The 16,649-nt window shown below is 30.8% G+C and overlaps 2 protein-coding genes across 5 annotated transcripts; both read right to left on the bottom strand.

The window, feature by feature from the left end:
• Positions 1-472: 472 nt before the first annotated feature.
• Positions 473-6,792, bottom strand: LOC145754625 (uncharacterized). 4 transcript variants are annotated; one of them, XM_082570707.1, is made up of 17 exons: positions 6,570-6,792; positions 6,144-6,178; positions 5,651-5,703; positions 5,467-5,532; positions 5,174-5,255; positions 4,921-4,973; positions 4,793-4,861; positions 4,284-4,442; positions 3,757-3,973; positions 3,231-3,337; positions 2,982-3,056; positions 2,753-2,836; positions 2,578-2,640; positions 2,312-2,395; positions 2,186-2,248; positions 1,898-2,127; positions 473-1,789 (listed from the first exon to the last, which is right to left on the bottom strand). In XM_082570707.1, the coding sequence occupies exons 1-17, from the start codon at positions 6,668-6,670 to the stop codon at positions 925-927; spliced, it is 2,406 nt and encodes an 801-aa protein (XP_082426833.1). In that variant the 5' UTR covers positions 6,671-6,792; the 3' UTR covers positions 473-924. The 4 variants fall into 4 exon arrangements, with proteins under 4 accessions (XP_082426833.1, XP_082426837.1, XP_082426834.1 ...); XM_082570711.1 differs by having other exon boundaries at positions 5,651-5,699; positions 6,570-6,628; XM_082570708.1 differs by having other exon boundaries at positions 5,651-5,716; positions 6,570-6,621.
• A 2,279-nt stretch (positions 6,793-9,071) lies between these two features.
• LOC145755052 (receptor-interacting serine/threonine-protein kinase 1-like) lies at positions 9,072-13,219 on the bottom strand. Its single transcript, XM_082571251.1, has 9 exons — positions 13,022-13,219; positions 12,769-12,830; positions 11,718-11,789; positions 11,280-11,363; positions 11,052-11,114; positions 10,809-10,892; positions 10,678-10,743; positions 10,431-10,612; positions 9,072-10,316 (listed from the first exon to the last, which is right to left on the bottom strand). The coding sequence occupies exons 1-9, from the start codon at positions 13,080-13,082 to the stop codon at positions 9,458-9,460; spliced, it is 1,533 nt and encodes a 510-aa protein (XP_082427377.1). The 5' UTR covers positions 13,083-13,219; the 3' UTR covers positions 9,072-9,457.
• Between the last annotated feature and the right edge of the window lie 3,430 nt (positions 13,220-16,649).

The following is a 16,649-nucleotide window of genomic DNA, read 5'->3' as shown; positions in this document are numbered from 1 at the left end:
CTAGATTATTGGCTTCTGCGTTAGGTTTTGTGTTTAAATCTCATTACTCTAAGTAAGACACTTTCTAACAAGGTCGCTGAAGGTATTTACCTAAACCTACAAAAAGTTGATGATATATCCCTTAAGCAATATCCTAAAATCTTACGTTAATAATACATTAACTACAAAGGCAACTTATGGCTAGGTTCAATGTTAGTAAGTAATTTAATTTTGAACACCAGATTGATTATTTGGGAAAAATGTATTACCTGAACTAAATACCCTTGTATGTTGATTTTGTATGTTTTAGATCTGTAGAAACATGGATTTGTATTTATCTTTTTTTCAAAGTAATTCATTTTAAACACCAAAATAATTTTTTAGTAATAATGTAGGTAGGTTATTACTTTAACCAAATAACCTTGAATGTTGATTTTGTTTGACAGCCTGTTCAATGAAGGACTTTTCTTACATAACAGCAATAAAATTAGTAACTATCATCTACTTTTATTATCAGCTTGTTAATGTGTAACACCTAAAGTACAACAAATAAAAACTAAATTAAAAACACAGTAAATATAAAATTATTAAGTGCTACACTAAAATTGCTTCAATTCTGCAAATAAATTATAAATAAGAACTTTGCGATGTAAAAACACTATGAATTACAATTAAAAAAATTGCACAGTTTAAACAAAATAGTGTTTAGCTACAACTGTACCAGTACAAAAAAATTGCATATCATTAAAAACCTAACAGAACAAAAAACTTAGTACTACATTAAGCCAAACCATTGAGTACATAAATAGATTTTATAAAAGAACCATAAAAATTAAAAACATAATTTTTTTGAAGAAGTAAATCAATAAAAAATCATATAAGAAAACGAACAGTCACATACATAAAACACAACAAAAATTAAAATTTTTTAACCAGAAGCCTAAACTATTCTGTAATTTGAAAGTGAGGCGGAGAAAATTTATTGATCGGTTGACAAATAAATGAATCTTGGCATGGATTTTTGAATTCAAGTTTTCTTACTATTTTACAAATATGTTCTTGAATGACACACAACTCTATTTCTGATAGTTTATTTTGAAGGCAATCTCTAATGTCAATGATTGATGGTCGTTCAGCAGGATTTTGTTTCCAACAATTTTTCATTTCGTTTTGAAGAAGATCAATAATTGCAATGTCTTTAGGATTGGTTAAAGTTTCTTTTAATTCAAGTATTTCTTCTTCTGAACCAGGTCTGCTTCCTAATTTAACACCTTCTAAATATTTACCAGTTGTAGATGTGTCATAAGGCAATTTCCGTGTTAAAATCATGTAAAGCATCATAGCAAAACTATAGACATCCATTGATTTGCATACTTTTAATTGACGATTTTTTAAAGCTTCCGGAGCTAAGAAAACCTCAGTGTGGGTAATCTTATGGCGACTAGCACTTGTGGAAGATTCTTCAGTGCAAGTTGCAAAATGAGCACCACCAAAATCAGATATTTTGCATGTTAAATCACCAGTAAGAAGGATGTTATCAACTTTTAAGTCTCCATGGGTAACTCTTTTAGAAGAGGACATATTGTGCATGTATGTCATTCCACTTGATATGTCAGATACAAATCGTAAGCGAATGGCTGGAGGAATAACATGAACTTTATCTTTTTGATGTAAAAGAAGGGATCTAAGATTGCCCCCAAGCATGTACTCCATAATAATCCCAGCTGATTTTGGCCATGTTGTATAACCAATTACTCTTACAACATTGATATGGGTTGAAAGTTGCAACATACGGCATTCATTTTTTATTCTAATAAAATTAAGCTCTCATTATATTTTTTGATAATATCTTGTAAAGGCACTATATATGGCAGTATTTAGTTAAACAGTAGCTTATATTAAATAAAAAGATACTAACTGATCGTAAATTCCGTCTCTCTCTGCTTTGGATCCAGTTGCTTGCATACACTTTACAGCAACGGCACCCCATGCTTTATTAAAAGCAAGGCGAACACATCCATATGTCCCATTCCCCAAAAAACCATCATCATTTCTGTGCGAACTAGATACATTGTCTTTGCTATTTACATTGCATAAACTTGCAACACACAAGATTGAATTTGGTGTGTAATATGTGATTGGTTTTTCCTTAAAAAGATTTTAAAAAGATTAACAAAAACAAAAAGTTTAAGAAAAAAGGCAATACCTTTTGGATATCAACTATCGCCTTTTGAAGGTTTGCATTTTTTTCTTTTAAATTTTCATTCTCCTGCAATAATGAATCATTCAATTTTCAAGTAGCCAAAAAATTCATAATGCTTAGTTATTTTACCTTTTCCCTTTGTTCCACGTCAGATGCAAAGTTTGTATTTTTAGTTTCCAGAGATGAATTTTTTTTCAACAAATTTTCCAGATCCTAATATTGATCAAACAACAAAGTTACCTTTTTTAAATTTATTTTTTAAAATTAAAAAAAAAATAACACAACACAAGTTGATTACTTGATCCCTTAATTTCGTCTCTAATTTAAAACTTTCATTTTTAGTTTGTAGGGTTGAATTTTGCTAACAAAAATTTTAAGCAAAGCTTGTAATTTACCCTTTCTTTTAGATTTAAATTCGATTCAAGCATGGATTGTTGTTTTAATGCATCTTGCAATTCCTAAAAAAATGTTTATAAATACCTACATTGCTTGTCATGGATTACACATTTTTTTTTAAAAGTTTAACATTATTTTTTTTTCCGTAACAAATTCAGCACAGTTTTTATTAACCTGTTTTTTTATGTTTAACTTTGTTACAAGGTTTTTATTTTCATCCAATAAGATTAAGTTGTGGTTCTTCACATCTTCCATTTCCTAAAAAAAGTATTAAATATTTAGCTTCATGACTGTTCTAACTTTACTCTTTCAACTAGGCTCGATTTAGGATTTTGATTGTTTGTTTGTGTAGAGGTAAATAGTTGAAAAAACTAGGTAAATTTTTTTAACCAGAAAGACTTACATTAAAAAAAACAGCTAAATCAGCAACGTTAGTTTCAAATGGTAAACTTTTGTTAAAAAACTCAAAATTTGGGTTCTAAAATTAAAAGCATTAGAGATAAAATTTAATACAAAAATTACTTTGATAATAGATACATCAGAATTAAAACGGTGATATATTTAATAACAAGATTGGCATAGAATAAACCATCACTAAAAATATACATTAAAAATGCAAAAAAAATCCTCTTAACCCTTTAAATAGTCTAACCATATTTGATGAAATGTCCAAATTATGAAAATTTGTGGGTTTTTGTAGTGAAGCAGGGTGAAAACGCAATTTTAATAAAAATTGACGATCGTAAACTATTCTGTTTCCTGGAAATTATAAAAAAATACTAAATTAAGTTATTACTTAAAAACACAAGAAATTGCCATTACTTTAAAAACACAGCAGCTTGTCTCTTTTAACTTCAGTTTTTAGCTTTGACCTAAAATAAAATTTAACATTATTGCTCTTTATCAAATAGCAACTAATACACAAAAATTGAAGCCCTTACATGCATAAAAAATATTTAGGCTTATCTGCGAATTAACAATCCAAAGTTATATAACACTGATATTGTTTACTATAACTAGTAAAATTAGGTGTTGTTAAAAAAACTTGGCTTTAAAAAAATAATAGTAAATGCAAATAAAACCTAATATGTCGCCCAAAATTATGATAATACCTGCCAAAAATTATACCACCTAACATTTCAAAGATACTAAACAAAGCTTTTTTATTTAAATTATACCTGGTGCTTTTTTTGTATTAGTAATGGCATTCAAACTCGCATCCAAATCATCTTTTTTCTTTTTTTTATCAAACGAAGCAGCTTTGGTAACTTGGGGTTTAGGAGAGGTGCCTCTTATCTTTAGTGGATTCACCATGACAACAGGGGCATCTTTGTTTTGAATTAAAATGGGTGGTGGGGTGTAGGTTAAAGTGGGTGGACCCATGTTACCTGTAGTCTAATAACAAAACAACAATTAACATAAAAAACAAATTTATTAAATATACTAAAAATTGCATGTAGTAGGATTTGAACCCAAAGCACTAAGTCTAAAGTTAATAAAATGCAGCTACTTTAGCAGCAAACTGTGCAGCGAACTTTTGGTTTGGTGCCTAAAAATTTTAAAAATAATTTATATAGTGAAAATCCAAATAACACCAGTAACTGATTATGCATATTTAAAACACCTTAACAAAAAATCTTTGTAACAAAACATTAAAATATTAAATGTCCTATAGCAAAATAAGGCTCTTTTAAAAAAAACTTACACCAGGAGGTACAGATGCAGGATTCGGGGTTGCCTGATTTACCGGGAATTTTTCTCCTTTTTTAGTGGCACTGGCATCATCAAAAAACTCATTTGTCACCTCCTGGAGAGTGTTTGGATCCCTAATTACTTTATTTGTTCTTTTTGGCGGTGTGGCTGACTAAAAAAACAACATAATAAACTGGCCAATTCACTTTAAGCAATCTAACAGCATGTGCAACTTTTAGAAAAGCGGATCCTCCATACCTAGAACCATTACAAGATCTTGTGCTTAGCAATTCAGATACATTTAAAAACATTTTAAACAATATATTTATAACTTATAAGCATATGTCTGAAACTCAAATGTTATGCCTTTAAAAATTGTATATACAGAATTTGGATTCTGGACAAACTTGTGGCGCACAGGTAAATTATTATGGTTAAATTCCTTTTTGAAACTATCTTACAAATATCTATTTAATGGTATACAAAACCAGGTAAAAAAATAACTTGTTAAAGAAAACTAACTTGTGCTGGTTGTTGTGGGGTGGTTTGCATACGCTGTTGTTGTACATGGGAAGACTGATATGGTGGTTGCTATAAAAAAAGCCAATAAGTTTTTTAAATTAATCAATTTTTTTTAAAGTTTTTGTTACCTGAACCATTTCATGAGTATCATAGGTGGGCATTGGACTCTGAAAGAATTGACCTAAAATAAAGTATTTTATTACAGATATATTTAAAAAAAATTTCTATTGATTTAAAATTGTTTTCTGTATTTAGTGTTAATGTAACCACTGTTTACAGTATATTATCTTATTATTCTTAATAGTAAAAAATTTTAATATCAGAAAGTTTTAAAGTTGATTTTTAAAATTTGCCTTATAGAATGTTTTTAAAAATAAATACCTTGTAAACCTGGGTAATAAGTAGGATAAGCAGCTGACATGTGAGTTTGTTGAGCTGAATCGATATTTTGACTAGACAGTTGCTAGAAACATATACAAGATAAATATTAATATAAAGCTATGAGTGAAATAGTTTTTCAACTACAGTTTTCATCAAATTTTTTTTCTTAAATCTCAAGTGAATTACATTTTTTGCCTGTTAACTTATAGCCCTTTTCCAACAAATACAAACTTTCTGAACCAAACTTATATTTTGTTTATTTCTTAACAACAAAAGACACAAAACAAACTCACATTTGATTGAACATAAATATTTGGTTGCGAATACTTTGTGGACTTAGAGGATTGCATGCCGTAATTCTAAAAATTAACATAAAAATATATATAACATCAAAAATGTAAAAGATTACCATACATTTTTTCTCATTAGGTTAAGTTTATTATTTAAAATATGATATTACAAATGTTTTTGACATACTGATGAGTAGGATCCTGGGTAACTTCTTGTTCTTCCCTGTTGTGCATAACTTCCTACACATAAAAACTTAATCATAACTTTAAACAATCTTACGCCTTTACAGAATATGGCAGCCATTATTAACATAACAAAAACTCTAAATTTTTTTTGTATTTATATATCTTTATCCTCGATGTGGGAAAGTCGAATGCACGACTTAAACATAGAGTAACATAAGTTACCGGTAATTATGCTGCTGATTAAGTTCTGGCTCAGCAGGAGTTCATACCGTTTATAGTGCCTTACTCTAGGGCGCTACAGCATAAGATCAGTGGGGATTGAACCCACAACCTCATGTGTAGTGTAGCAAGTGTTCTTACCACTACATCAGACTCCTGGCTCAAATGATTACTGTTAAAACAGTATATTGCATATATAGCTATATTTAAGAAGTTACATATTTAGAACGACTTTTGGACAAATAACAACATTAATAGATATAGTAAAAACTTACGCTGATGTTGCTGTGGGTTAAAATTTTGTGAAGCTCTATAAATATAAAAAGCATTGTTTTTTATTATTTATAAACTTATTCTCATTGTAAAAGTCAAACTGAACTGCACAAATATAGTGTAAAAAATCTTAAATTTTTCCAGGCTAAAGTCGGCTATGACAGTTAATACTTGTTCCTTTTTTTCGAAAAAAAATTATTAATATATCGCCCTATAATTTACCAGTAAGTTTTGGACTACTACTTTAATTGCGATACTTTATGGCTTTACAACAACAACACAGTTAATATCTAACCCTGGACCACACTGCCAATAGCATGTTATAATGTTTTTTGCAAGTGGGTTATTTACGTTTTATTAGGTTGCATAAATTACAAAATGAATACCCCAATATAATCTTAAAATAAAAAGGTTACTGCAGATTTAACCTCGACAACTTGTCTTCACTTTGGAAGATATCATCATCTTCATCCACGTCTGAACTTTCAGAAAAATTTAGATTTTTTTCTAAACTTGAAAAGTAACTCATGGTTTGTAATCGTTTTAACTCCAGCTTTGGTAAAATAAATGCAAATGGGACCGGGTAGACGGGGAAGTACCGCTAGGTTATTGTAAAATAGTTAGCGTCGGGAAATTCCCTACTTCAAAATAAAAATCATACTTCTAAAAAAACATTTTTTAATATTATTTAATTATTTTACTTTTAATATTTATTTTAAACACAGTTCTACTGTAAATTTTAATTATTTTTACTGACACCTGAACTATCAAATTTATTGCTCAGGGGATACGTAATCCAAAATAAAACTAGTTTTCTACATATTAGATACTTTGGGCCTATGTAAAAGGTTGAGTGCTTGTGCGGAGTGCGGAGTATTTTTTGCCTATGTAAAAGGTGGAGTGCATGTGCAGAATGTTTTATTTTTTTAATGACGTCACGATCTGCGTGGGGGACGTCATTAAAATATTATTTCATTGTGTTTATAGCATAAAATAAATATTAAAACAACCGTGTCATTCAAAATGTAAAAAAACATTCGAAGCAGTTTATGACTTATTATAAAAGTTTTTGAGCGGAAATGACGTCATAACCCCTCTGTGCCACATTTTTATTGCCCCAATCTTGAAGTAAATTCAATTTGCAATCGAATAATGCTAACTAGAAGTTGGCACAAAGGGGATAAAGGGGTCAACGGGAGCAATATTTGACAAAAATACGTATTTTGATTATCAGTTTTTGAGCGGAAATGACGTCATAACTCCTCTGTGCCACATTTTTATTGCCCCAATCTTAAAGTAAATTTAATTTGCAATCGAATGATGCTAACTAAAAGTTGGCACAAAGAGGATAAAGGGGTCAACGGGAGCAATATTTGACAAAAATACGTATTTCGATTATCAGTTTTTGAGCGGAAATGACGTCATAACCCCTCTGTGCCACATTTTTATTGCCCCAATCTTAAAGTAAATTCAATTTGCAATCGAATGATGCTAACTAAAAGTTGGCACAAAGGGGATAAAGGGGTCAACGGAAGCAATATTCGACGAAAATACGTATTTCGATTATCAGTTTTTGAGCGGAAATGACGTCATAACCCCTTTGTGCCACATTTTTATTGCCCCAATTTTAAAGTAAATTCAATTTGCAATCGAATGATGCTAACTAAAAGTTGGCACAAAGGAAATAAAGGGTTCAACGGGAGCAATATTTGACGAAAATACGTATTTTGATTATCAGTGTTTGAGCGGAAATGACGTCATAACCCCTCTGTGCCACATTTTTATTGCCCCAATCTTAAAGTAAATTTAATTTGCAATCGAATGATGCTAACTAAAAGTTGGCACAAAGGGGATAAAGGGGTCAACGGGAGCAATATTTGACGAAAACACGTATTTCGATTATCAGTTTTTGAGCGGAAATGACGTCATAACCCCTCTGTGCCACATTTTTATTGCCCCAATCTTAAAGTAAATTCAATTTGCAATCGAATGATGTTAACTAAAAGTTGGCACAAAGGGTATAAAGGGGTCAACGGGAGCAATATTTGACAAAAATACGTATTTCGATTATCAGTTTTTGAGCGGAAATGACGTCATAACCCTTTTCTGCCACATTTTTATTGCCCCAATCTTAAAGTAAATTTAATTTGCAATCGAATGATGCTAACTAAAAGTTGGCACAAAGGGGATAAAGGGGTCAACGGGAGCAATATTTGACAAAAATACGTATTTTGATTATCAGTTTGTGAGCGGAAATGACGTCATAACCCCTTTGTGCCACATTTTTATTGCCCCAATCTTAAAGTAAATTTAATTTGCAATCGAATGATGCTAACTAAAAGTTGGCACAAAGGGGATAAAGGGGTCAACGGGAGCAATATTTGACAAAAATACGTATTTCGATTATCAGTTTTTGAGCGGAAATGACGTCATAACCCCTCTGTGCCACATTTTTATTGCCCCAATCTTAAAGTAAATTCAATTTGCAATCGAATGATGCTAACTAAAAGTTGGCACAAAGGGGATAAAGGGGTCAACGGGAGCAATATTTGACGAAAATACGTATTTTGTGCCAACTTTTAGTTAGCATCATTCGATTGCAAATTGAATTTACTTTAAGATTGGGGCAATAAAAATGTGGCACAGAGGGGTTATGACGTCATTTCCGCTCAAAAACTGATAATCGAAATACGTATTTTCGTCGAATATTGCTCCCGTTGACCCCTTTATCCCCTTTGTGCCAACTTTTAGTTAGCATCATTCGATTGCAAATTAAATTTACTTTAAAATTGGGGCAATAAAAATGTGGCACAAAGGGGTTATGACGTCATTTTATTAAAAAAAAAATACTCCGCACTCCGCATTCTGTACTCCACCTTATACATAGTGCCAGATACTTTGTTAGGGCAAACAGAAAAACAAAATTTAATCAACAAAAGCTAAAATTTAATAAAATGTAACTGCTTAAATATGAAGTGCTTAAGATTTAAAAAATTAATACAAATTGAAATATTATAGAAATATAAAAGCATACAAAGATACCATTAGACCACTATTTTTGTTAAAACCAAATCACACCCACTATATACTCCATACAACATATAGCATTAAGGCAAAACGGCCTTATATTGTTAAATAAATATTGAATAAGAGTAAATTAGAAAGGCTAAATAAAATGCATAGTTTAATACAGAAAGTAATTGCGTAAAAAAGACAAAAAGATTACAAAAATGAACTAATTTTTTTTTTGCTGATTACAAAGAAACTTAACTAAACATAAATATTTTAAGCAAAAAAAGTACAACAATGATTTTAACTACTCTGTAAATTTAAAGTTAGGTGGGGAAAATTTATCTATTGTGTAACAATTATAGGAATCCTGGCATGGGTATTTAAATTCAAGTTGTCTTGCAATTTTAGTAACATAATCCTGAAGTATCCACATTTCTATTTTAGAGAGGGTGATTCGTAGACGACTCCGTACATCGACGATTTTTGGTCTTAAATCTTGGTCATGATTCCAACAATTCTCCATTTCATTTTGAAGTTGGTCAATAATATCAATACTATCCTTTTCTACTGTAGCCTTCAACTGCTGAATTTCTTTTAAGGTTGGCCTATCTCCTCTTATAATACCTTCTAAGTAATTTTCGTGTGTCATCCCTTCGTTAGGAGCTTTTCTTGCTAATATCATGTACACCATCATGGAAAAGCTATAAACATCCATTGATTTGTGAACTTTTCCATGGGGTTTTTTTAAAGCTTCAGGAGCTAAAAATACTTTAGTGTGGATATTGTTATGGTAAATTGCACTTGTAGAAGATTCTCCAGTACAAGTCCCAAAATGAGCACCACCAAAATCTGATATTTTGCATGTTAAATCACCAGTAAGAAGGATGTTATCAACTTTCAAGTCACCATGGGTAACTCTTTGGGAAGGATACATATTGTGCATGTATGCCATTCCATTGGATATATCAGATACAAACCTTAACCGAACAACCGGGGGTATTATTCTAACTTTATCTTTTTGTTCTAAAAGAAGAGTTTTTAGGTCACCACCAAGCATGTATTCCATGATAATCCCAGCAGATCTTGACCATGTTGTATAACCAATTACTCTCACAACATTAATATGGGTTGATAGTTGTAACATATGGCATTCATTTCTTATTCTAATAAGGTTTTTATATTTGATTATTTTTTTAGTTTAAATAGATAATAATGCAAAAAATGAGAATAACTTAAAATTTTACAAATATTATAAAAAATTAGAAGAGTGAACTAACTGCTCGTTGACCCTAGTTGTCTCAATTTGAGATCCAGTCACTTGAACACACTTAACAGCAACAGCACCCCATGCTTTATCAAAAGCAAGGCGTACACAACCAAACGACCCACTTCCCAATAAGCCATCATCACCAGATACGCACATAACATCTTTTGGATTGTGATAAGTTACTGTTTTTTCCTAAAAAATAAATTGTTCACTTGATTTTGAAACATATTAAAAAATAAAAAAGTTCGGTTGACTACCTTTGCTGATTCACTTTTTTCTTTTTCTGTTAGGTTGGCAATTTTTTCCTTTAAATCTTCAATTTTCTATAGCAAAAAAAACAAATATTAAACATTAGCCAACATAAAAAATAACATTTGTATTTGTTTACCTTTTCTTTCAAGTCTAATTCAGATTTTAGATTTTCATTTTTAGTTTTTAAAGTTTCTTTTTCCTTTAACACGTTTTCATATTCCTTAAAAACAACAATTTTAAAAAAATGGTTTAAAACTATTTATTTGGAATTTTGCTTAATCTTTTTAACGAGCATGTAGAATATGAATATATAAGCAGTAAATTAAAAGAGAAGAAATATACTTTTACAAATTATTAAAGTCATAATAGAGTTATTCACCTTTTTTATTAAATCCAAGTTTGATTTCAGCTTGTTAACTTGTTGTACTAAAATATTTAGTTCCTAAAAAAAACTTGGGAAAAATAAGATTGATACTTCTGTTTACATTTAAATTCTGGCAATGCAATAAATATTACACATTTTTATTAATAAACTATAAGAAAAAACATTTTAAACTACGAAAAATGTTATTGGAGCATAGAAAATAACAAAATTTCTGGTATTTACCTCATCTTTCGAAGAGGAATTTAACTCAACACTTTTATCTTTACTATGTGAAGTTGAAGTTTGCTTCACCTTATTTTGAGGTTTCTAAAAACATAAAATTTAACAATAAATTTTCTGTGTTATTGAGTTAAAATAAAAATTAAATCTGTATATGGAGCCTTATAAACTATATTATGTAAAGAACATAGATATACACCCCTTTTAGATACAAAACGCAGCTGGAGGTGCAAGGGAAAACTAAAATTATACTATAACAATTAATGTGATGTTAATGGGTAGAAATGTAGCATACGAAAAAAAATTAAGTAGTTTATTTTAAACACAACTTGGTTTTTAAAAAAAAATCGTATATATTAAAGAAAAAAATAAATAGTCTAACTTAAGCCAACACATCATTTTTAATATCACGAAAAATATTACACCAAATTTTCCACATACCTCACCATGCAAATTCAAATCAACAACATTTGATGAACTAAATGGAAATTTCATCCATAAGTCTTCCGAATCCTAAAAAGATTGTGAAGTAAACATCAACAATATTTATAACTCCTAGTATTTCTTTTAATCATGTTAAAACAATCATTAACAAACACACACATGTTGTATTGACAAAATGACAACAATTAAAAATATAGTCAATTTACTTAAAGTCAAAAATGTGGCTATTTCAATATCTAAAAAAGCCTTACTAAAATGATCAACAAAACAAACTTTTGTTGTGTTTTGTAGCATTTAAAATAAAAAGTACTATTGCAAATCCAATGTTAAAAACTAGGGATGGGCCAATCAAATCCGAGTCCGAGTACTCGGCCCGAGTATTAAGCATATTTTAATACTCGTGCTCGTCAAGCATTTTTTAGTACTCGGACGCCGAGTAATAATTTGTCATTTAAGATTGTATACGATTTACTAAACATAAAAAAACACGAGGTTTGCCTTTTTCTAATAATCTATAATCTACTTTCAATTATATTACGTTATTTAAGCAACAATTGCGCAACTAATACACTTTTTTTTACTAAATTTTACGCATAATAAATTTGAGACTTAAACATTTTCGTTTGGACCTAAAATGATATTGCTATCAGCGGTAAGTAGTTTTGCCAACGTTAAACCTTTTATAATCCATAAATACCTGTTTTTTGGCAAATTTTGCAGTTTTAAAATTATGCGGGAAAGATTCTCGTGAACAATTATATACGTTTAAATGATGTCATAACCGAGTACTCGGACTCGGCCGAGTATCGCGACAAAATACTCGGGCTCGTCGAATCCGAGTAATTTGGATTTCAGCCCATCCCTATTAAAAACATAAATTAGATTGTGCCTATGCCACTGCAGTAAAGGTCTTAATAATAAATAACAATATGTGGCCAGGTAAACAATGTCAACTGTTGTAATCTATTCGGATTTAATAACCAAATAGATTACAAATTTTGCTAATATTATGTCATTAGGAATTAACATAAATTTCCCGTTGGCCTACCATCAAATCCTGTTGGCCTTCTGTCGAATTGTATGCTGTGTCTTGTTCTTGCATATTTTCATCTAACAATTTAAAGTCCAAGTTTCATATTTTTTAAACTTGACAAGTTTGATAATTAAATAAAAAAAGTTATTTTAGCACTAACTTAAAATAAAGGCACTTTAAAATAAAGGCACTTTAATATAAAAAAAAATTATTATTATGTGTTTTATAGCATATTTTCATCAGCAGGCGAGTTGTTTTTGCAGTTTACCTTTAGTTTGTTTAATTCTTGGAGATTTCTGTTTCTTTCTTGCATTTGGACCCTGGATCATTATTTTAAACACAAAGACACTTTTAAGAAATAAGTTGGCTTTAGTCAATTGTGATCTACGTTTGATCTGGGTTTAAAATACTACTTTTTCTGAAAGAAAAACACTTACACAGTGCAGTAAAAAAAAATTCGTTCCCCTTTTTTGGAATCTTTGGTAGAAACTATGGTAAAGAAAACGAGCAGCAGTCTTAGCAGAACTGGACAAATGTATGTCACCAAATATAAATTTAAAAACGTAACATAAAATACCTAAATGCTTCAAATTCTCAATCTTAATTAAGGTATTAAAACGTTGTAAAGAAAGTTAAACAGTTAATAAAAGTATACATTGCTTAATGTGTACCCTATCTGGGTTTTATTGTCGCTAAAATAATTTACTAACATCCAGAGTCTTGCTTAAGACATTCTTAGATGTTGCACAGAGCCAAGTCTTCCATTCATTGTCGCTGATATAAATTTGTTAAACAAGTCCAGGGACAACAAGTAACTTAGTTAGGCTGCAATGTTATCACATAAACCCTGTTATCAAAAGCCAAATTTGACGTTTTATACCTAAACCGTTTTTTGAATCTATATATATAATTATACCTGCATTAGTTATTAAAACCGTTGCACTTCATCTTACCTGATCTTTCTTTAAAAAAACGCGTCATAGTTACCTACATATGTTAAAAAGTGTAATGGAAAAAAACAAATAAAACGAAAAAATTCAAACGACCACAAAGAAATTGCCCTCGATAAGAAAATGACGTATATAATAAAAATGGCTGTGGTAAAATAGAGGGCAAACACATGAAAATAAACTTAATAAACAGTGTGTGCTACGCTTTAAAAAAAATATCATCCTTTACTTGATTTAGTGGACTTTGAAATTTGTGTTTCCCGAAAAAATCACAGATTAATCAAGGTTTTTATTTTGGGATTTTTTTCTTGGTTTTTGTAAGCTCAGTCATTAAAGCAACAATCTATGTTAAAACCATAAATTATATATTAAAAAACATTTGAATAAAAATGCCAAATGGGATATATATAAGTAAATCTAAAAACAACAGTTTTTTTTAATACAGATTAGAAAGTGATCTAAATTACTTTTGTGCTTGGGTTCATGACCTCTTCACCTTTGACCTCATCTTTATTGTCTTCTTGTGGAACTTCAATGAGTTCATCTTGTTTACATCTCCTCGGCATAATGGACATCTTGGATGAAACTAACAAAAATGGAAAAAAACTTTAAATTGCAAGTGGTAGTGATTTAACTGGATGCCATCAATAAGATCATAAACGGATTTAGATATTTTAGGAAAAAAATTTAATTTACCGTAATTAGATAAAGCCAGTAACAAAATCATTACAAAAATAGTATCACTCAAGAATTGAACAACTAACGTATTTATATCAACTCAAATGAATAAAAACTTTGACAGAATAGCATCACAGTAGTAATTGCTTCCATAGTGAAAATAATATTAAACTAATTTAAATAAAAACTGCTATAAGATTCTCCTATCAGACTTATCTCAAGTTGGCTGTAAAATCACAACCGACGGAATAAGATCGCAACCGACGGAATAAAATCGCAACCGGCGGAATAAGATTACAACCGACGGAATAAGATCACAATCGACGGAATAAGATCGCAACCAACGGAATAAGATTACAACCTACGGAATAAGATCACAATCGACGGAATAAGATTGCAACTAACGGAATAAGATCACAATCGACGGAATAAGATCGCAACCGACGGAATAAGATTACAACCTACGGAATAAGATTACAACCAACGGAATAGGATCACAATCGACGGAATAAGATCGCAACTAACGGAATAAGATCACAATCGACGGAATAAGATCGCAACCAAGGGAATAAGATCGCAGCTGGCGGAATAAGATCTCAACCGACGGAATAAGGTCACAACCGACGGAATAAGATCTCAACCGACGGAATAAGATCACAACCGACGGAACAAGATCACAAGCGATGGAATAAAATCTCAATCGAAGAAATAAGATTACAATTTAAAAAAAAAAAAAAAACGCGAAAATCGCATTGGCTGTTTATATAAGATCACTGTCTGTTAATTTAAAACCAAATACTTAATAAGACAATTTTTATTAACCCCTTACCCAAACCCTCTTCTGGAAAACGCCCTTTATTTTCAAAAGTGATATTAGTCGTCGGTTGTGACCTTATTCCGTTGATTGGGATCTTATTCCGTCGGTTGTGATCTTATTCCGTCGATTGTGATCTTATTCCGTTGGTCGTAATCTTATTCCGTTGATTGCGATCTTATTCCGTCGATTGTGATCTTATTCCGTCGATTGTGATCTTATTCCGTTGGTCGTGATCTTATTCCGTTGATTGCGATCTTATTCCGTCGATTGCGATCTTATTCCGTCGGTTGTGATCTTATTCCGTTGATTGCGATCTTATTCCGTCGGTTGTGATCTTATTCCGTCGATTGTGATCTTATTCCGTCGGTCGTCATCTTATTCCGTCGATTGCTATCTTATTCTGTCGGGTGTGATCTTATTCCGTTGGTTGTGATTCTATTCTGTCGATTACGATCTTAATCTTTTAAAATTATTACTAAAAACCAGATTTTATTCCGATATGGTATTTGTTCTTCATACATCTATTTGTCAAATCATCAAAATCGGTATATTATATTATTATCTAGTAGGTTATGTTAAGTATAGGGTCACTTTACGCCATGAGTATTATTCCTAAAAAAACTTTAATCTGGTAATTTGAGCTTAGTCCTTTTGTGGTCATATTACTTGCATGAGATTCCTACGCACCCCCATTTAACTGTTACACAGATGATAAATAGAGTAGCAACAGCACAAAGTCCCAGGTTTTATTCCCCTGTTAATTCTTTTATCCACCATTGATAGTGTTAAGATACCACAAGGAAACAAGAAACAAGCTGAAATATAAAACATGCCATATTTTTTTTCCGCATATGAAGTAAAATACATCATGTTTTTTTTTGTATATATCTTTATGGGGATGCGTAGAAATCTCATTCAAGTAATAAAACCACAAAAAGACTAAGCTCAAACTACCAGATTAAGGTTTTCTTTAAAATAATACTCATGACATAAGTGGACCTTTTACAGAACAAAACCTGCTAGATAATTAAATAATATACTGATTGTGATAGTTCGACAAATAGATGTATAAAGAACAAATACCATAACGGAATAAAATCTGATTATCAATAATAATTTGAAAAGATTAAGATCGTAATCGACAGAATAAAATCTCAACCGAGGGAATAAGATCACAATTGACGGAATAAGATCGCAACTAAGGGAATAAGATCACAATCGACGGAATAAGATCGCAGCTAAGGGAATGAGATTACAACCGACAGAATAGTATCACAAACGACGGAATAAGATCTAAACCGACGTAATAAGATCACAATCGACGGAATACGATCACAATCGACGGAATAAGATCACGACTGACGGAATAAGATCACAACCGACGGAATAAGGTCACAACCGACATTAATATTACTTTTAAAACTAAAGGGCATTTCCCAAAAGAGGGTTTG

The sequence above is a fragment of the Corella eumyota genome, chromosome 6, assembly GCF_963082875.1.
Source record: "Corella eumyota chromosome 6, kaCorEumy4.1, whole genome shotgun sequence".
In the NCBI taxonomy this organism is placed as follows: domain Eukaryota; kingdom Metazoa; phylum Chordata; class Ascidiacea; order Phlebobranchia; family Corellidae; genus Corella; species Corella eumyota.
This window is presented reverse-complemented; position numbering and strand designations above follow the sequence as displayed.

Coding starts and splice junctions, on each gene's coding strand:
- LOC145754625 (XM_082570707.1), bottom strand. CDS start 6,670: ATGAGTTACTTTTCAAGTTTAGAAAAAAATCTAAATTTTTCTGAAAGT. Junction 4,862..4,920: donor ATACTCATGAAATGGTTCAG/GTAACAAAAACT, acceptor CTTTTTTTATAG/CAACCACCATATCAGTCTTC. Junction 3,974..4,283: donor CTGCATCTGTACCTCCTGGT/GTAAGTTTTTTT, acceptor TTTTGTTATTAG/ACTACAGGTAACATGGGTCC.
- LOC145755052 (XM_082571251.1), bottom strand. CDS start 13,082: ATGATCCAGGGTCCAAATGCAAGAAAGAAACAGAAATCTCCAAGAATT. Junction 11,364..11,717: donor ATTTGAATTTGCATGGTGAG/GTATGTGGAAAA, acceptor TTATGTTTTTAG/AAACCTCAAAATAAGGTGAA. Junction 10,317..10,430: donor ACAACTAGGGTCAACGAGCA/GTTAGTTCACTC, acceptor AAACCTTATTAG/AATAAGAAATGAATGCCATA.